This window comes from Dermacentor andersoni, chromosome 6 (genome assembly GCF_023375885.2).
Source record: "Dermacentor andersoni chromosome 6, qqDerAnde1_hic_scaffold, whole genome shotgun sequence".
Taxonomy (NCBI): Eukaryota; Metazoa; Arthropoda; class Arachnida; order Ixodida; family Ixodidae; genus Dermacentor; species Dermacentor andersoni.
Window position 1 is genome coordinate 77,469,824 of NC_092819.1, and position 21,725 is coordinate 77,491,548.

Here is a 21,725-nt window from a genome sequence, read left to right on the forward strand (position 1 = left end):
GCAAATTGAATTTCTATGACAAATGCGTAGTGCTTTGACAGAAAGCTAGTTGGAGGGCACTGGTAAGGCTTGCGTAGCCTTCTCTTTTTTTGTTCTTTTTCATAGCTACTAGTTTACAAATTTTTTGCTGTTGCAACTGAACGAACACGTCTTAATATTTCCCACTCGTGTAGTGCCCTGGAAGGTTCATGCAGATAGATAGGAGAGACTTATAAGCCATTAGCTAGACTCTCGAAATTTGTGTGTTCGCTGCTTATCATAAAAAGTGACTAGTCATCATAGAAATCAGCTTATCATCATAGAAATGGCCAAAGGATATTGTTGATACATAATGTCGAAGGGAAATACTGTCCTATACTCAGTAAAATCAAGTTGTATAATGGAAAAGATTTAGACTCAAAGTTCACGTGTACAAGCACAACTGTCACATTTTCTAGTTTTGGCATCCAGCCATGTCATTGTGGAAGATACTCGCAGCATGCCGCTGATGACTTGAAGGAGTACTGAAACATATTTTTGAAGTTGTAAAAAAAACTGTGTTACTTGCTTCTTGCAGGCAAAAGGATGGTGGCAGAAGGATGGCACTTAGCAAGTGCAAAGGCTGGAAAATGGTCTTAAGACATTTTAATCTGATACTAAAGCAGGTCTTGAAATGCTGGACCTGGCATCATGGACATAATCGTGACATTATAACACAAAGCAAGGTTTGCTGACATCATGTAGCAGTGAGGCTTAGTATGATGACATCGCTCAGAAAAAGAAAATTTATAAGCAACAGTGCTGTGTACATTTCTTCTGACTTCACTCACATGTATTATCCACAGTGATTGCAGGAATAGAGCTAGTCATTGTATGATTACATCATGACATGTACACCTGCTGGGTAGCAAAACCGAAACTAGATTGTATGAACAAGTATTATAGTAAATTATTCAGAGTGCTCTGATGCATGTGAGTATCTCTTGAATTGTTTAGGGGATTTGGACTTTTCATTTTATGCAATAATGAAGAGAGAGAAGTTGAAAATGTCATCTCATTACTCCTTTAAGGTTAGGGCTTTACGTTGTATAGACAATACTGGATAAAAGGAGTTGGCACTGAAAAGCGGGGGAAACACTTTACTGACTGAGCATGACCATGCAGGTCCTACGGGCGGGGCCCGAAGACGGTGCGGGTGGAGTGTCGCTTTGTCGAGTATGATGTGGCCCAGCTGTCTCGAGAGAAAGATGGCCGCCTGCTCGATCAGGCACACTTGCATGTGTACTGCACTGACTGCAACGTAAGCACAACTCTGAGCATCCAATTGTTGACGTGTACTTTACCATTCTAGTGGTGGTTCAGTAGCATGGCCTGAAATGACACTGAAGAGCAACACTCAGTCATTTTATATGTTTAAAATATTCTTTTAAATTGTATATTAGTCACATATTATTTGGCAGAAAAATGGTGGTTATTACAGGAGCCAACGGAAAGCTGAAATTCCTTGTTTTCAATTTTATGACGAGACCTCAGCACCAGTTCGCACATCGCAGATTTCAACATAATATTTCATTCATGGACCATTTTGCCATGGGAAAAGTTCTCAAAATTTGCTAGATCGAGTGTGTGGTCCCTTTAGAGTCCAATGTAGTCATTCTTTACCTCTAAACATTTAACAAGGCCGAAGTGCACACTGTCAAAATCCATGACATTATGGCTGCCAGTTGCATGAACTAGTGGCAGTATCACCGTCCCTTTTCTGTTTGTGAGTCTTTTCTGGCTTACCGGGCTTCCATGTATGGTAAGAATGGCTGTTTGTTTATTGCAGAAGTGTAATGTATAAGTGAAGCTTAACTGCATATTTCTCTACATTGTCTAGTTAATACTTTATGGCAGTTTTAGTGTGATCAAAAATTTGTGAATAGCCTTTAAGACATTTGTTCTGTGGGGACATACCTAAATATATTTAGGCTATTTGTTGCCTATGTGAAACTTCTCAGTGTTGTATGACAAAACAGCAGGCTCGGACTGTAAAAAAATTCCTTTGTATAGCGTCTTCACTTTATTTATCTACTCAATGCCTTTGAACCTATAATATGCAACCTATAGAGGCTTCATAAACAGTTTGTATTGCAGAGGCGATTTTGAATTTGTAGCACCTGAACAGACATGGCTATACAGAAAATTCTTCAGAGCTTTGTTTTCCAAACAAGCATTGACAGTTTGCTCGTAATTTGCTGCAAGACTATACATCAATCGGGAATCTCGCTTTCTGTCACTTATGAGTAGGGTTGTGTGAGTACTTGAATATTAAATTTCGAATTGAATGGTGAATGTCCGAATAATTCAACTTGTGAATTGAATATCTAACATTCAATTTCATTACGGTCGGTGAATGACCTTGCCGTGGCCGGTGGCTTGATGTGTGCAGCATTATCATGACGTTTTATCTTTATCGGTACAAAGTTTGAACTGACTGAAACCATTAATGCTATGCATTAATGCAACAGTGAGAAAAACAAGAGCAGCACGTGTGGAAAGCACAGAAGCATGTGTGAAGATTGGTTTGGTTAGCCACTGGAAGACACGCTGACCGCATCGAATACATGAGTTCAGCATTCACGCACAGAGGTTCGCGCAGTTGGGAGCTTTCTACCCACATGTGAACAAACAGACAAACTTGGCACAGAAGCTCAAGGTAGTTGCAGGCTGGTCAACTGCGGACCTGAAGGCCACTTCAATGGCAGTCAATCTAACCCATGCATGGGATCTTACGACCAATCACTGATAAGCCACCCATTAATAGCGACAAGCTTTCCGCGACGGTTTGTGGCCCATTATCACATTGGCCGGTGGTGAATTTTTGTCATTGCTACACTATTGTCCACACTGTCTAGTCCATTAGGCCTCTTAATTATAGCTGCGTCGTTGCGTGTCAACGACTACAGTTGCTGTTTCATACCAAATCAACACAGATTTATTCACAGTGGCCGTACGGCCCTCAGAAAGCCAGCAGACTGCCTCACAAATGAAAGCGAGTGTATGCGATGACTATTGCACGTTCACGGCTGCCATCTTTGCAAAATGCTGTATGATGGCTCCTTGTTCCGAACGCCGTTCATAAGCACACAATGGTCTCGTTTCATAGCTTCAAGTGACCCGTCACAACACATGCTTTGGATTTACATGGCGGGCTAGAAAATATTATGTGACAGGGTGCTGCCCCACAGCTGCAGATGCATTAAACACCGATAGCAGATCATCATCATCATCATCAGCCTGGCTGTGCCCACTGCAGGGCAAAGGCCTCTCCCATACTTCTCCAACTACCCCGGTCATGTGCTAATTGTGGCCATGTTGTCCCTGCAAACTTCTTAATCTCATCTGCCCACCTAACTTTCTGTCGCCCCCTGCTACGCTTCCCTTCTCTTGGTATCCAGTCCGTAACCCTTAATGACCATCGGTTATCTTCCCTCCTCGTTACATGCCCTGCCCATGCCCATTTCATCTTGATTTCAACTAAGATGTCATTAAGTCGTTTTTGCTCCCTCACCCAATTTGCTCCCTTCTTATCCCCTTAACATTGTACCCATCGTTCTTCTTTCCATAGCTCATTGCGTCGTCCTCAGTTTAAGTAGAACCCTTTTCGTAAGCCTCCAAGTTTCTGCCCCGTAGGTGAGTACTGGTAAGATACAGCTGTTATACACTTTTCTCTTGAGGGATAATGGCAACCTGCTGTTCATGATCTGAGAATGCCTGCCAAATGCACCCCTACCCATTCTTATTCTTCTGATTATTTCAGTCTCATGATTCGAATCCACGGTCACTACCTGTCCTAAGGAGATGTATTCCCTTACCACTTCCAGTGCCTTGCTACCTATCATAACAGCTGTTCTCTTCCGAGACTGTTAAACATTACTTCAGTTTTCTGCAGATTAATTTTTAGACTCACCCTTCTGCTTTGCCTGTCCAGGTCAGTGAGCATGCATTGCAATTGGTCCCCTGAGTTACTAAGCAAGGCAATATAGACGTGGACAAAAAAAAAAAAGAGGAAAAAGAAGTAGAGTAAGAAGAAAGAAAAGGGAAAGGGGAAGAGGGGGCTTACGTCGCGCGAACTTGCCATGGGCCTCCTGATTTCAGAACTCTTTACTATTGTGGAGAAGGACTGCACGGAGCGGCGCCAGGGGACATGACGGCCATTCCACACTTTTGTCTGTCGCGCAGATTGGCCTTATAAGGAGCTGACGATAACCCACAGAAAACACCTACCATAAAGATGGAAAAACCTTCCTGTTTCTGGAAGAAAACTGGAAAGCAATACTTCGTAAATGATAGAAGATTGCTGTTAAGCACAGTATGGCCCACTATTAAACTGAATATCCCCATTGGTATTTAGGACAGCTTTGCTATTTCCTGAGCTTTAAGGGGGAGAAACACGTGATTCTATTCGATAGACATTCTGTCTGGAAAAATATTTGGTAGAGTAGAGCATACCATACATCTCAATTCATAGGTACCTAAATTACTGATAGCTATGAAGATTCTTGTTAAGCAATGTGGTGAGCCTTCTGAGCATGTACAGCACTGTGCTTTTTGCACAGAATTTGGAAACATAAAGGTTAAATATTCTTATGTTCGATTTGATATCCATCTTTTTTTCTTGATTCGATTCAAAATCTACTATTCGGTATTCGCACACCCCTACTTGTGAGTCTTGACCTGACACTGGGGGCGAGGACTTGCGGAGTCGCCATCTGTCGTAAACGCCTCCCTTGCGTAGTATGAGTGATCACCCGGCGCGCTCCTCATAGGTTTGGCTTACGGCGCTTAATAAAAACACCGCATGGAAGCCCTCCTGTACGTTTCTGTAAGTACTCTCAAAATGAGGGAACTTTATTACAGTCGAAATAATAATCTTGGGTAGACTGAAAGCACAGAATCGTTTACAGATGCTATCTCTTTACCGAATACGCACAATGAAAGCCACAGCGCGCGGTCGCCGTGATGGAGTCTCCTGAACCAGCTTCTTGCGGGAAAGGTCAGCAATTGCTGAGCGCAAACTATGTGAAATATGTTCTTATAGTGGGCGGCCTGTATAACCAAATGGCGCATAACAGAACGAAGCCTCAATGCATGCAGTAATCGCACAGGTTCGCGGCGACCGACTGAGCATCTGCATGCATGCCCGCACACAATGTTTCGCTTTCACTGAGAGCATTTTTGCACCGTGCTGTGAGCTTTAGGCCGCAGCATATGAGCATCTGACAGTCCACAAGCAACCACTGTTGCGTGGACGTTATCAGAGCTGTTCAAAGACAATTTCGTTTTAACAAGGGACTTTGACGCCTACAGCGACTATGATGTGCCGTCACGATGATTCAATATTTTTTTTTTCTTCTTAATTCTTGGTTGTTTCAATATTATTCCTAAAGTTGCATTGCACTGTATGCAGTCAGCGGGCGATTTCGCGCCGCTTCTTTTTCGTAATCCAGTGCGTCAATTCATAACACAAACATGGCCATATGCCATGCCTTTATTTAATGTGCTTCTTACCACTCTCTTTCCTTTCCAGTGTACTTGCCAGTGTCTAGCATTAACAAGTTCATAGCCCAAACCGTCATGGCATTAGCCGCGCAGGGAGCGCAGGTGAACGTCTCAGTGTGTGTTTTTTGGTACTCACCGAACATCGCAGTCCCGGTGCCGTAGCAGAAATATTCCTCGCATCTGTTCTTGCTGCCTACCCGAGTTGTAGCCGATGGCTGTTTGCCAGTTCTAAGTTTCGCGAGCCAAGCTTCACGCAGCTTCTTGTCCTGCGGCTATGTGTGAATGAGGCTGACACCGGGCTCCGTTGCATATGTTCGGCACTGCGGCACTGCGGCACTGACCAGCAGTTTACCATGCTGCACGCCTCCAAAGGCAGCCACTACCTATATAGAGATTTCAAATGTTGTCAAGCAGACTCCCAAGGCGGTAAAGCCTCACCACTTAATCAGAACCGCAGCGAAGATGGGACTTTAAACTTTCGTTTCCAGCTCGCTTCGGCTCTTCCGAAGCAGCTGACGCGGCCGCTGTGTCCACGTGATCCCTCATGCCATGTCACGCCGACGGTGGCACCAGCTTTTCCAGTGGTGGAACTCACCCCCAATAGGAACTATCATTTGGTATGTTGCGAAATTGGGACATCCAGTTAGAAGAGATAAAAACTGAAAACTGTACTAAGAGTACAAGTATGAAAAATTTGAGTGTAGCTTTTTATTTCTTTCTGTATCATACAGTCGCTTAACTATGCTCAATGCACAAGCTGCAGGTACACAGTAAATAATTTAATAATACCCACTTCCTTATAGTTTAATTCCAGTTCATAGGACCATCAAAGTTATGCAAGTTACGGCAGTACATCACATGACGGGTTTGTGATCATGACAGGTTTGCGAACACAATGGAATGGAGAAAAGTGGCCGATTATATGTGCACGAGTCTAAAAAATGTGTACATTGAAAGTGGGGTGTCATGCTGGGGACCTTGGTTTAGTAACTGAGACTAGTGAATAGGAGAAGACTGAAAAATAAAGAAAGGTTAGGAACATGATAAATAAATTTATATATTCAACTGTCTGATTAACAGTGGTATAGTATTTCCAGAAAAAAAAAAGAAAGCCTAGAAGTAAACTTAAAATGAGAAACTTCTGTTCTTAAGCTGCTGCAGTGTTATGCAGGTAAGCAAAGCATGGTGCATGTGCATGCACAAGTACTGTGTCTCTAGTCACTTTGCATATGTTCTTTAGAGTGTCTGAACACTCTTAACATGTCTTGCCTACAAAGCATGACCTCTCTATACATGTCCAAAGATCAGCTATCCTTCTGTCCCTTTATCACAGGACCTGGAAACGTACCGGTCTCGTGTGCGAGATGAAATTATCGAGTGGATGTCTCAGCTCAAGGAGGCCGGAATCTGTGACTGGATGCTGATCGCCGTGGAGCTGACAGATGCGCGGCGTGCCAACAAGGCCAAGCTCCTATCACGGGCGACTGTCTTCGACCGCATGCGTGCTGACTTCCCCAGCAAGAATTTCGATCGGTTTGTAGACTTTCGACTGATTTGTTAGGCTGGGCACATACTGAATGCTTTTAAACAGTGGATTATGAAATGGGGCCATTTCAGGAGTGGTATCATTTGCAGAAATGGAAGTTTGCTCTCCTTTAGGACGTGAACCTGAATCACCTAGAAATCTCGTGCAGTAGTTCTGCTATCTCAATGCCCATCGTGCACGTGCAAACAAGGAGGCTCTGTTGTCAAGTGATTGATTTGGGTGATTACTTTCACTTGCACATGACTTAACATCTGTTGCAGTTGGATCAAAGTTGGAGAAGGTCAGACATTTAATTCTGACCTCTTGGTGGTGTAGAGTAGGGAAAAAAATTTGGAGGACGCTTAAGCTTTGCCTTTAAAAGTGGAACGCAATAGCATTCAAAGATCCTTAACTGTAGCCATAATGTTTACCTGGAAATGCTTGCTGGGAACGCTATGCATGAAGGTGAACTTTGTGGTGGAACAATGGCCTCTTGCGTGGGCCGTGATGTGGCGGAGGCGAGCGCCAGCTGGAGTTAATACTACATGGAACCGGGCTTGCTGCTCCATGGCCCCCAAGACAGCCATCGCGACGGCGAGCACGAAATGGTGGACCCTGTGTCCAGTCTGTGAACACTGTGGCTGGTTTGTGTGTGTGAAGGGGTTTCTTTGAGTTTTCGCGTAGCAGAATTACGTTTTCATGTACAGCATAGTCAAATTACAATCCAAGAGCTATCATGTCTGTAGGTTCTGTGCAAGTCGTATTTTACGATCTTTCTATGCATTTTAGCTTAAGAAATTCAATTAGTTAAGTCAATTCCTTGCATCATATGGAAGGCCTGGGTATACGTGGTTAGAAAATCTTTTTGCCGATGCGACGTCCAATGCTGGACGCCGGATTTTTTGTGACACGGGCTCCTTAACGCTATCGCGTTAAAACTGACCCACCAGCACTTGTTATGGCACACAACTGCAAAAGCGCTTTAAGTGAATCGCAGGGGAAAGGTCTGAACAGAACGGTCTGAAGGTACGCTCCACTGCGATGCATACCCACGAGGCCGTGTCTGTACAAGCACAGCTGCCCTGGCAGTCATGCTTTTGAACCTGAGGGTCACTGCATTACAGCCCTGTTGCCACCTTCTAGCATAGTGCAATGAGTGATCTACAAGGTAACTGCAGTCCACGCTTGTAGGAATGTTGACACCAGTAGCTTGTTTAGCATGCATTACAATAGCAGTGGTTCATGTTATCATTGTAATGTTGTTAATATGTATCTTTTCTGATTTATCAAAAAGTTCATCCTTGTGTTATTTTCATTGCTGTGTTATATTTGTGGGAATATGGCATTTATGTGTGCTAGTAGTACTTCCGTTAGGCCTTTGGCTGAAATCACTGTATGTAAAATCAGGTTTTGTTATAACCGTAATTGTGCATCTTCTTATTTTTAGAATTCAAGTAAGTTATCCTCTCCTGATATTCATTCAGTGCGCTACAGTAAAAACTCATTAATTCACATTTCACCGAACTGAAAAAAATTAACTGAATGTCAAATTATCGAGGGTATCAAGAAAGCAATAAACAAATGCTTACTATGCCAACTCGCTTTTATTTACTTTAGGAATTAGCAAGTCCTGTTTCTATTCTGCACAATAGCAGTGCAGAAACTGCAATTCACATCATCTCATCACTGATTGGCTCTTGCAGCGGCAATGGCCTGGCAACTTCTTTCCTAGTGCTGCCATGCCTTCATCTGAGACGCACTTTTCCATCTGCACGCACAACCCAGTTATTCTTTTTTTTGCCCCTGAGCTCGTCAACAGATTGTCTATTCATTGCGATGTAGCCAGTGCTCTTCATTCTCGACAGCTTTGAACTGAGTCAAATCAAAACTGTTTGCCGTAACCACTGCAGACAAAACTGCGGCTGCCATCGGCGCCAGTGTGGGTGGCGACCTTGGAGTTCTGAAGGCATGGGAACGCATGCACCGAGTCAAAACAAGACTACCGTTTGGTGCAACAACTGTGGACGAAACCGCGGTTGCTATCAACGCAATCATAAATGATGACTATGTAGTTAGGAAGGCACGCGGCCTATGCACAGCGGTAAACGCAAGAAGAAAGGCTTTAAAGGCAAAAGAAGCACAAAGCGTTCCTGTGTTACTCTCATACAGATACGATTTCCACCAATGTCTGTGTCGATGCGAACTCTGCCACTTCGTTTTGGTTGTATGCTGGTGCCATTCTTGCTCTCTTGAGGCGCTCCATGCTCTCCGAGCTCAGAGTTGTCCGATTATTATTAACCAATTTCCAGCCAAATACACTTGAACCTCATTGTAGTGAAATGGGATATAACAAAGTAATGGTTATAATGAAGTAATTGAAATTCCCCTTGAAATCTCCATAGAGATCCACATATTTAAAACCTCTTTATAATGAAGTGCAATTGTCCTGCCAACAGATATAACAAACTAGATTCATCTCTGAAACCAAAAAATGCCCAACCGTTGCACGCTGAATACATAGCCTTATGCAGGGTTCTGCACCCATTCGCCGCAGCAGTTGAAAACTCCCGCATTGAATGCACCATCGAGAAACACTGCTGTGCGTAGCTGTGCACGAGCAACGGCTCACTATCGCACTTCTCGACGGACCTCTCTCTCTCTTGCGCGTGCCTGGCTACACGAGTGGCACCACTCCGCGCGGCTGTGCAAAAGATAGGTGCATTCGCTTCTACTGCGTAACACAGCTGGGTGCATCTCCGAGATCTCCCCGATACAGACTCGGGGGTCCCGCACAATCCTGCGCAAGTCGTGCCATGCTGTGTGGATAAGTGCAGCGGTGTGAAGGATTAGTGCATTCACTTCTCTCTTTATCTATGGTGTGCCGCGACCTGGTTTCCGAGATCTCCCCGGTGAAATTTTAGTGGTCGCGCCCAAGCCGTGCATTCACTTCTCTCTGCAGCATGCCGCATGGGCTGGCATCTGGGCATGGCCTCATAGATCGCATTGCTACCAGTGCGATCTCGGAGGCTATGAGCTGGCCAAGCCAAGTTAACTTTCTTCCTCGATCACATAACGAAGCGCTGTGTTGTGTGTCACGTGCTGCTCGACCGCGACGAGCCAAGGGGAGAGGGGACACGAAAGACCATCACAATGGAACAGAAGGCAGCTGTCTAAAGGCTGTTACATCAGCTGCCAAGAAGTCATGTGTTGCACACGAAGGAGATTGTTTTGTTGTTTTATTCAAATTTCATCACATGCGTGGTCGTGTAGCGGTTCCGCTAGCCACAATGCCATCTTCTTATTTCCATGTTTACAATAGTGAACCCCATTGGGGATATATTGCAGTGAATGGCAATAATGGACGTAACGAAGTAACGGATATAATTAAGTAATTTCGGCTCCCCCTTCAACCTCGTTATGACAAGGTTTGAGTGTACGCCCAAATTAACGAGAGTTTGACTGCATTAAATAATGCATGCACCTGCCAGGACCAGAGGACGAGTTCGAATGAGCTGATTTTCTGAAGTAGCAAGGGTTGAATTAATGAGGTTTTATGGTATTATTTATCAGCTTATGATTTGTCAACCGTTATGACTGAGTTATCAGTTAATTTAATCAAGGAAATTTGGTTTGCCCAAATTGTTTTCAAGCCAGTTAGTTTAAACAAGTTCTCATTAATGCAGAGCGTTTTGGCCTTTTAAGGCACAGCAGGCATGGATAGAAACAGCTGATTGGAGGTAATCCTTTTAGTAGCTAAAGCATGGCAATGTTTGATATTCAGGCTCCTGTTAATGTTCACAGAGGCAACTACAAGTAGCCACCAACATAGTCATTCTGTCCTCTCTGCTTTGGAACCCAGTGTTGGCAAATTGCCAGTTGGTCAGTCTTGCACAGATGTACACAGTTCTTTCTGGAGCACTTGAGTGGTGTGCTGTGATGCAAACGAAACTGAACAATTATTTTGCATTGCGACTCCATTTGAGAGAACGACATACTGATGGGCACCAGCAATTAAATGGAGATGGGAGCCACATGTTACTCAGCCATGTGCCTTGAATTTCATAGCTACTGTGATTAATATGTTTCCTTTGCTGCAGTGCAATCGAGTGCTCTAGGCAGAATTGCGGTTGTTTGTACATATGTTCATGTAACAACCTGTAGCTCTGTTTCATAGCATATTTAAAATTTCAGTTAATTCAAACAAAACTCTATGGTAATGTAACTTGGAGTTTGGATTGAGATGAGTCTACTGTGCTTTTTGATTAGTCTATTCTCTGTTCGTTCCTTGTCATTTTGTCCTCTTCACGTTGTAACCGTTCAATGGGCTATACCTGGCTCCCTTGCAGGTGTGTGCAGGTGTATGCAGACTCAAGCGGGTCGGTTCAGGCGGCGCTGCTGGGGCGCCTGCGGCAGCTTTTGTTGCATGCCACAGGGCGCCTCCTGGGCCGTTATGAGGAGCTGATACGGACGCAGCGGGAGAGGCGAACCGTGCCCAACTGGTCTTTTCTGCACTTCTTTTTCCTGCAGGTATGCAGCAAGGGAGCCTAACGATTAGGGTGCGGACATGTTGGGACATGCTGCGATTGTTGGACGTGATTTCGGAAAGGGACACTTAAGAGCAGAAAGATTTTTCGCTGATAAAGTAGTATTTTAAAACTCTATCTTCATTCATTTGACAGAAAAAGGGTTACACTAGTGGTGTGCGAATACATGAAAATTCGATTTCGAATCGAATAGAGAACGTTTCGTAGTATTATATACGAACACCGGCAGATTATAAAAAAGAAGACTGTTGATGATGCTTGTGGTTGCCCTGCTTTGCTGTTGATCAGAGCGCTTTTGTTTTCCTTGATCTCTGTGATAAATCACGACTACATCTAAATGTGTGCTTGCATTTGAATAATTTGATTTGTAAATCAAATATTAAATATTTGATTTCTCAAGTATTCAATTTTTTCATTATCGACACTTTCAGAGAATAACCCAGTCGTGGTCGGTGTGTGTGCAATGTTCCCACGGCATGCAATCTTTATTGGTACAAGGTTCTGCCAGGTCGACCAGAGTGATTGAAATGACTAATGCTATGCAAATGGGGTAAACAATAAAAGCAGCATGTATGGAAAGTATGGAAGCATGTGTGAAGATCGGACTGATTAGCCACCTGAAAGCACGCTGATCGCATTGAATATGCAAGCTTAGTGTTTACGCACACAAATTTATGCAGTTTGGAGCTTTCTACCCACATTCGAGCACACAGATGAATTTGAAATACGTGCTCATGGTAGTTCCCAGTTGGTCAACCGTGCACCCGAACGCCGCTTCAATGGCCGTCAGTCTGCCATATGTGCGATCTTGCAACCAATCACTGATGAGCCAGCCCTAGGAACATATTGGCGGCAAGCTTTCTGCGACGGTTTGCAGCCTGTTATCATACTGGCCGGCGGTGAATTTTCATCATGGCTACACTATTGGCCACACTGTCTGGCTCGTTAGGCCTCTTAAGGATCTGCATCGTCGGAAGTTGGCGACTAAAGTTGTTTTAATACCGAATCAACACAGATCTATTCACAGTGGTCGTACAACCCTCAGAAGCCGACTAACTGCCTCACCAAAGAAAGCAGTTGCATGAGATGACTATTGCATGTTCACGGCCGTCATCTTTGCGAAATACCATACGGTGGCCCCTCGTTCCTAATGCTGTTCGTAGGCGCACAACAGTCTTTTTTCGTAGGTTCGAGTGACACATCACAAGACTAGCTTTGGATTTACATAACGAGCTTCAAAATATGTGACAGTGCACTGACCTCCGGCTGCAGATACATTTACACAGACGGCAGATGGACGCAGACAAAAAAATGGGGGGGACCTCCTGCAAACTTGCTGTGGGCTTCCCGATTTGAGAACTCCTTACTGTTGCCACGTGTGACGCTGACGACTTTGCTGAGCAGTGCTGAGTGATGTGATGCGCATTCCCCCCTTTTGTTTGTCGCTCAGATTGACCTTAACAAGCTGTTGATAACCGATTGCCATTAAGTGCAGTATAGCCCACTATTAAACTGAAGATGTCATTGGTACATAGGACAACTTCACTATTTCTTCAGCTTCAGAAGGAAAAAAAGCACATGATTCTGTTTGACAGACATTCTATTGATAAAAAGTATTCTCCAGACCTTCGTTACAAACTGAGTTGTTATCAGTATTTGCATACTAATTTGGTGTTCCCTTTAAATAGAGTAGAGCATACTATGCATCTTGATAAGCATGTACCTAAGTTACTAACAACCAGCAAGATTCTTGTTAAGTAATGAGATTAGCCTCCCGAGCTTGTGTAGCACTGTGTTTCTTGCACAAAATTTGGAAGCCTAAAAGTTTGTGTTAAATATTCTGATATTCGATATTCTATTTGGCTTTTTTGTCTTGATTCGATTCGATTTTCGATTTGGCATCTATTGTGTGGTATTCACACGCCCCTAGTTCATAATATTATTATTCAAAATGTAGGCAAAACATCTTTTTTCTGAATTTTATACTGCGACATCAGTACTGGTACATCATCATGATGTCAAAGATTCCAATGTTCTTTCTCGTGAACTAGGGTGGTTGCTTGGGCTAGTTGGTAATTCGTAGCAAAAACGAACATGGTAAAAATGTAAAAAAATGTGGTAAAAACGTGGTAAAAAACATGGTAAAAATGCACAACGCGAGAGACAAGGACTGCAAGAGACGACAAACACTGTGCAGTGTGTGTCATCTCTCACAATCCTTGTCCTTCGCGCTGTACATTTTTTTTTCCCCTCATATTTTCGCTCTTTTGGTTTAGGAAATGTTCTTGAAACTTGCTAGGCAGGGGTGTGCAAGTACTTGACTACTTGATTTCGAATTGAATAGTGAGCATCTAAATAATAGAATTTGCAAATTGAATATCTAGCATTCGATTTCTCGAATATTCGGTCTTTTGAACCCAGCCGTGGTTGGTGCCTTGACGTGTGCAGCAATCCTACAAGGCGCTATATCTATTGGTACAAGGTTCAACCAGTTCGACCGGATCAATTGAAATGTTTAACACTATGTGAACAGAGGGAAGCACAAAAGCAGCATTTATGGAAAGCATGGAAGCATGTGCGAAGATCGGACCGATTAGCTATATGCGTGTTCAGTGTTCCACGCACACAGATTTTCACAATTCGGAGCTTTCTCCCCACATGCGAGCACAGAGACGAACTTGGCACATGTGCTTGCATGAGTGTATGGGATGAATGCTATTCATCTTTACGCCATCATTAGTCGTCATCTTTACGAAACACTGCATGGGCACACAGTGGTGTCTTCTCTTAGCCTTGAGGACAACGACCTTTTGATTTACATTGGGCTTGAAAATGTAATGTGTCTAGTACCCTGCCCCCTAGCTGCAGATACATTTACACAGACAGCAGATGGACGTGAAGGAAATAAAAAAAAAATGGGCGACGAGCTGGGCTGGAGGGGGGGGGGGGGGGGCACTGCACACTTCCCGATTTGAGAACCATTTATTGTTAGTGCCAACCGCGGTCGGCCCGTGTGGCACCGATGACCATGCAGAGCGGTGGTGTCATGTGATGAGCATTCCGTGCTTTTGTCTGTCGTGTGGATAGGCCTTAACGAGGTGATGATACTGTATTTACTTGATTCTAACGCGCCCTCGATTGTAACGCACGCTCCTTTTCCGTGACCAAAAGAAGGGGGGGAAAAACGCTCTCGATTGTAACGCACACATGTTTACCGTGGCCTAAAAAAAAGAAAAGTCCTTTACAGTACTGTGTACCTCATTCCTCCATACATATATACAACTTTCTCTCATTTTGAAAAAAAAAAACAAACAAAGATTTACTCCCAATGCACTAAAGTTGCGATAAATAAAGTCGCAGTTTCTTCCGAAAGGTGAAGCATTGATTTTGATAGTAAATTAGTAGACAGCTATACGAAAAGTAAGGATAGTAGTTTTATCGGCCGTGTAACCTTTTAAACATTCGCTTACTAGATAAACAACAAGCATGGTGTCTCGCGCGCACAAGCAAACATGAACACGTCTCACTCAATGACCGTGGAAGCTCTTTATCAAAACGCTGGAGCGAGGAAGTGTGGTAGCAGGAGCAAGGGAATTGACCTTTGTGCGGCCTCTCGCTTCAACGCGAACTAAGAGACGAGAACACAGCACGGCGCACCTAGATGCATAGACTCTTTTCTCCATCGCAAATCGCTTTCAAGATAGAGGCCGCGCGGTCGCGCCATATCTAGCAGCCGCTGGTGTAGAACGCCTCTCCTCTTTGCGCCAGTCCTGCACGAAAGTTTCTGGAACTCCGAACGCCCTTGATGCGGACCGATTTCCGTCCGTCTCTACACACGTGATCGCTTTCCTTTTAATTGCCGCATCATGATGAACTCGGCATGTCTTTGCAGTCGGCACTTCCGTGGTGATAAAACAAACGCAGGAAGCGGGAATACGGACGGTGCACTAACCTAAACCAAAGGAGGCATTGCCTAAGGGAATGATACGTAATACAGCCCATGGAGGAAGCTACGACAGCTAGGCTCGAAGCGTGCACGAGACGGGCATTTTGAAATGCCGATGGTGATATGGTAACGCAAATTTAGGGTCGTACTCGATTCTAATGCGCACACAATTTTTGGACCAGTCTTATCGGAAAGAAAGTGCATGTTAGATTTGAGTAAATACGGTAACCCGCAGAAACCACTTGCCATAAAGATGGAAAAACCTTCCTGTTTCCTGGAAGAAAACTGGGAAGCAAAGCTTTCTAGTCATTAAGTACAGTATGGCCCACTATTAAACTGAAAAACCTCATTGTTATTTAGGACAACTTAGCTATTTCTTCAGCTTTAGAGGGAATAAAGTGCTTGATTCTATTTGACAGACATTATATCGATGAAAAATATTTTTCGTACATTTGCATATTTTGCATGTTGGATATTTTGCAGTTTGGTTTTCTGTCAATCAACTTGAAATAACTGTTTCTAAAACTAAGTTTATTGTTTTTATGCCCAGGAACAAACCTGATATCACTGATATTTCTCTTTGTTTCGATACCTGGACGATCGAACGGGTATCTGTATTTAAATTTCTAGGAGTACTTTTCGAAGAAAATTTGAAATGGACTCCTCACAAAAATAAAGTACATCCTAGTGTTTCCAGGTCTAACAGCATGTTTTCTAAAATCCGGCATCTGGTTCTGACTTCGTTAAAATGTCAATTGTATTATTCACTCATCCATTCTCATCTATACTACTGCCTATTGATCTGAGCCACCACAAGCAAAGCAAACTTAGGTAGGCTAACAGTCCTTTGAAAACAAGCTGTCCACCACATAAAAAACCTCGGATGGCTCAATTACACAACAGAGTTCTCCTCATAAAATGAAATACTGAAAGTTAATGAGCTATGTAACCTCAGGCTAACTGTATGCATACACTGTGAAATACAGAAAAATGGGTGTGGATTTGTAGACACATACTTATCTAGTAGCAAGCAGTGCAAACTAAGATACAGTAGCCACTTTCAAGTTTACCTCTGTAGAACCAAATATGGAACTAAACAACTTAAGTACTAATACTTACTTTTTTAAGTTAGCACCACCCACAAGTTCCAATTATTGTGAAATAATCTATGTAAATATCTCGTTTCAATAATGTTAAATCTTACTTGTTGTCCTGTATAGCTGCACAGAATACGTGTGACCTCAAGCATCATGTTGTTTACAATCTGTGTAAAAATGTTTTGTTTGTGTGTGTGTATGTGTGTGTGTTATTGTCTGTAATTTTGCTGTACTAAGTTTCTTTCCTGTACAATGCATCTGCTAGCTACTGTTTAATTTCTTATAGAATGTTCACACTACTGCTTGACAGTGCATGGGTGGTAGGGCCATCGTTAGGCAGTCTTATCTGCCTTTAGCCACACCTTCTGCTGACCTGTAATGTGTTAGAAACAATAAATTCATATGAAATGAAATATGAACTGCGTCAATGTCAATTCATAGGTACCTAACTTACTGATAGCTAACGAAATTCTTTTTACGTAATGTGAGTAGCCTCCCTAGTACTGTTTTTTTGCTTAAAATTTGTAAGCATAAAAGCTTGCTAAATTTTCTTCTATTCAATATTAAATTCAACATTTGTTCTTTCTTTCCTTGATTCGATTCAATACTCAATTCGAAATCTGCTATTCACTACTTGCACACCGCTTAGGTTGACTGCCGGTTTCCTTAGTATGCACTGTAGCCAGGTACGGGACTGCTGTGCCAATTGCTTCAATGTGCTATCTTTGTGACTTGATGTGCCAAGTTGTGCCAGAGCTGCAAAATCGCCTCGAATTTCACCCACGTTGCTCCAAAACAAAGCACAGTGACTAAGGGTCAAGGGCTGACTGCATCTAGCAATTATAAATGAGGCAGGCTAGATTATGGGAGCTGCTGCCACATTTTCATAGCGATTGTGCCAATCCTGTCCTGCATTTACATTATCATCTTTGTTATAAAAGCTTTGCTCTTGAAAATATTGTAGCTTCTTGCGTCAACCTATCACTTTAGCTTGACCTAGCATTTGAACTTAGTGTCTCATCAAAACAAACTAGTTTAATTTCTTTTTCATAAGCAGGCAGGGGTGCGTCCTTTTTAACTTATCTTGAGTAGCTGTGCTTTTAAAAGAACTCTAAAGGGAATTTCAGTTTCACTTCTCGATTGCAGTGTTTGTTACATAGTTCTGCTATTTGATAGGAGCCTAAAGTAATGTGGCAAATATGTCAAAAAGCCATCTTGAGAGTAGTCACTAAGCAGCTGCTTTTGTTTACAACCTCTATATTTCATATGGGTCATTTTTACAGACTTCCTTAAACCATTCACACAATGAAGACAAGTCGTGCTTGGGAAAGCAGGTTGTACCAGTGTAGCAAGTCCTCTCGTTGGAGCATTGGCTCGAGGCTGAGGCGTCCCTTGTTCGCCCATTGTTAATCAATTCAGTGTGCTGTACTTGTTGCCCTGAGAGTCTTTGGCAATCTGAACTCGCCATTTTACTTTTCTTGTTTCATTTGCACCAAACAACAAACTTTCTATAAGTATAGTTTTGCATATTAGTGTTTGGCTGTCTTTTGAGGCAGTGATGAAGCTTGAGTGCAAGAAAAGGACTATGGTTTTGTAACAGTTGCAGTCATTTGTTTGTTGCAGTATGGAATAAACTGATCACACCAGGTGTAAACTTCTCATGCTGCTGTAGTGCGCCACTCGTCTACACCTGCCATATTGTGGTTCTTTCCTAGGAGGAGCTGGCATTTGTGCTAGAGGCATTGGGACTGTATGATGAAGCCCTGGTGCAGTACGATGAGCTTGATGCCCTGTTTACCCAGGTGGTCATCAATTCGGCCAGTGGAGGTCAGTGTCTTTCTTTTTTTCTTTTCCTGGTCTCTTGTGGCGTTAGACAAATGTGGGCCAGCTTGGAATTATTGGTCACGCAGACTAGCCAAACTGTAGGTGATGCAACTGAGGGCAGTGCAAAAAAAAAAAGCATGGAAAAAAGTATGGGTGTGAAAAAGCATGAAAAGGTTGGAATAGCTACTGGTAATTTCCAGGCATGATAGAAAAACCAATAACATTCTTTGATTAGAACACCAAGTGGAAGCTCATTACTAGCCCCCCTTATATTTCATGTGTGGTGGTGTTTCCCACATGTTTGGATTCCTCATTGCCACCCGTGATGCAATAACTCATATGATAATAAGATTTTGTTGCACCAAAAGTAGCTTGTTGCAGAGCAGCCAAGCTGGTAACCCTGAATTGGGGTGCAAAGCGCATTGCCTCTTGCCTGTGCTGCAGAGATGCCCGAGTGGCTGTGCCAGCTTGCACAACTGGGCTGCGAGGCTTGGGGAGGGCTGCAGCTCGGCGTGGACCCTGCACACAGCCCTGAACGGCAGCTTCTGCTGCACAGAAAGGGTTCCCTGCTGCAGCTGCGCAACTACCTCTTCTCCCGGCAGTGTGCCCTACTTCGCCTACAGGTACTGATCGTCACTGTGCTTTGCGTAGTTAGTACATGCAATCTGCCCAAACTCTTTGCCTCGTCTCATCATGTTTCACCCCCTATTCCCCTTCCCACATGTAGGCTAACCAACATGACAATGTCTACCCGCCGTGGTTGCTCAGTGGCTATGGTGTTAGGCTGCTGAGCACAAGGTCGCGGGATCGAATCCCGGCCACAGTGGCCGCATTTCGATGGGGGCGAAATGCGAAAACACCCGTATACTTAGATTTAGGTGCACGTTAAAGAACCCCAAGTGGCCGAAATTTCCAGAGTCCTCCACTACAGTGTGCCTCATAATCAGAAAGTGGTTTTGGCACGTAAAACCCCATAATTAATTAACATGACAATGTCTAGCTAACTAACCTGCTTCTTCTTTTGCTGTTGTGTCACAATGTTGTAGCATTTATGATTTGCCTAAGTGTTACTTGGTGTTTGTACTGGTTCGTTTCATCTTGTCTGAAGCCTCTTGTGTGTCACATGTGCGACCACACAGAAAGTGAATTGATAATAAATGTGGGGAAAAGACTCAAAGCTGTTCATTTAAATCTTAGAAGGAACGGTTGACATTCATTGAGTGCATGCTAGATGGCGTTACATTATTGTTCCGTACCAAAATTAGAGGCTTTGCCAAGGTGCATATTATCTGCACGTTGCCAGTGAAACTTCGTCAACATGCACATGAAGTGGTTATTGATGAGCAGGAGCATTTATGCCAGTGGCACTGTGTGCTAGAGAGATCTGTACGTTCTACTGCAAATCCTTTCAATCACAATTTAATTTGAGGGGCCTTTAGTGTTTGTGCTCATTGTGTGGCTCTTGTCATACACCGATAGGGAACATGGTATGATTCTCATGGGCACGAGGTACCGTTTGGCTCTCAATAATACAAATTCAAAGAGAATTGAAAATTTCCATTAAAATGAATAAATTTGAGATTTGTTTGTTCCTTCTTGTTTTCAATGTGTTTTGAGCCAGCTAAATTGGTTCGTTGTTTAGTTCTGTTACCTTCAGGCTAACAGAGGAGTCTAAATGGCTGATGAGAAGAGATTCATTAGTAATGAGCAGTTGAAACATGTCTGATGCTGTTTTGACTATAAGCATGCAGCATTAATGGGTAAAACCTACAACTAATGGAAAGTCCAAAACTTCCCACTTAGGTATGCTGTAAACATTGAAATCTTGAATGCCACATACAAAAATTCAGCTTGTGTCCTTTAGATTTTCATTGCAGCACACTGGCTCCAAATTTTGCTATAGCTTGTAGCAAATACACTTGTGACATGCACTTCAGGACTGTGGAAAACGAACAGTGCTTTCAACTGAGGCAGCAATTGTGAAGCATTTACTTGTAAATTCTCCAGCAGAACTTGGTGGGATAAGTAAATTAGTAGTGTGTGCTTCTCTTGTTTTCCTACCATACTAAGGGTGCTGGAAAAAAATATATTCATATTTCACTGAAAATTTTCAGCAGCAGAGTTTTAGATAATGTTTGCAGGCAGTGGCACACAAAAGCAAATGCAAAACTTTTTTTTTATTAGGTGACTCCAAACGAACCGAGTTGTCCTTTCTTCCACTGTTTCTGAATAAGGATGACCTCAGTTGCAGTATGCATACTTTAGTACTTGTGTTATGTGGCTTAGCGTGTATTCTTATTTCCAGAACCGGGCATCCGAGATGGCATCACGCACGCTCTCGTTCCTACACAACACCGTCCATGAACTGGCCATTCTGGAGGTGAGACTTTCTTTGTGGGCATGCTACATTGAGAACAGTACAGTTATAAGCAGCTTTGAAATGCAATGTTTTTTTTTATCCTGTGGTCCATAAAGTGCTGATGTTGGCTGTACATTGCATCCACCTATAATGGGCATCGGTTTCAGTGATATACAAACAATGGTATACATTGCCTGAACATCACTTGTGGTGTACCTATACATTTCTTGTTACTGTGTCATTGCAAAAACATTTGACATGCTCCAGTACTCTTCTTGTCTCTGCATGTTCACTCCCACACTGGCAAATCAGACACCGGAATATCAGACATGCTCGATTATTCGGGCGGCTTCGCTGCACCACCACTGGCCCTATAGACTTAAAGGGACACTAAAGGCAAATATTAAGTCAGGCTAAAGCGATAGGTTAGTGCTCGAGAATCTCTAAGGCGTCAATATTATTGCGAACTGAGCCTTAATAATCGAGAAATTGAGGTAGATGCAGGACATGTTTAGAGACTCCCCCAGGACAATCAAGTACTAGCCTGATGGCGAAGGCACTCCCCAGTTAAATTCTGTCACTAGTACTCAACCATTTGTTGCAAAAAACATCCTTTTGTTGTATTATACCACGAAATAAAATGCTACTTGTCCAGTTCTATTTCATTTTTTAGAAAAAAGAACTAATTGAAATTACCGTTGACAATGACGCGGGTGGTTGATAGGTTTCGTTTTCACTCGACTCTGCGCCGTCCACGCTTTCACGTTTAAGTACTTACCTGATCACGTACTGTTGCGCTGGTTTTTCTGGCTCGCGAAACTCGCACAAACTGCAAGTAGCAGAGAGTTCAACTTCCATGTGATGTCGTGGGATGCCCAAATGGTCTATGCCACTTGACCAAAAAGCA

General features: G+C 43.2%; 1 protein-coding gene across 3 annotated transcripts in view; it reads left to right on the forward strand.

Annotated features, from left to right (window-relative positions):
• SIDL (SIDL trafficking protein particle complex subunit 10) overlaps positions 1 to 21,725 on the forward strand; it is a 103,215-nt gene that overhangs the window by 20,750 nt on the left and 60,740 nt on the right. For all 3 annotated transcript variants that reach the window (XM_055066404.2, XM_055066405.2, XM_050171137.3), the window contains 6 exons: positions 1,144 to 1,279; positions 6,857 to 7,056; positions 11,395 to 11,575; positions 18,351 to 18,462; positions 18,904 to 19,082; positions 20,765 to 20,839. In XM_055066404.2, the coding sequence (XP_054922379.1) occupies positions 1,144 to 1,279; positions 6,857 to 7,056; positions 11,395 to 11,575; positions 18,351 to 18,462; positions 18,904 to 19,082; positions 20,765 to 20,839 (883 nt within the window). The remainder of the gene's footprint in view (positions 1 to 1,143; positions 1,280 to 6,856; positions 7,057 to 11,394; positions 11,576 to 18,350; positions 18,463 to 18,903; positions 19,083 to 20,764; positions 20,840 to 21,725) is intronic.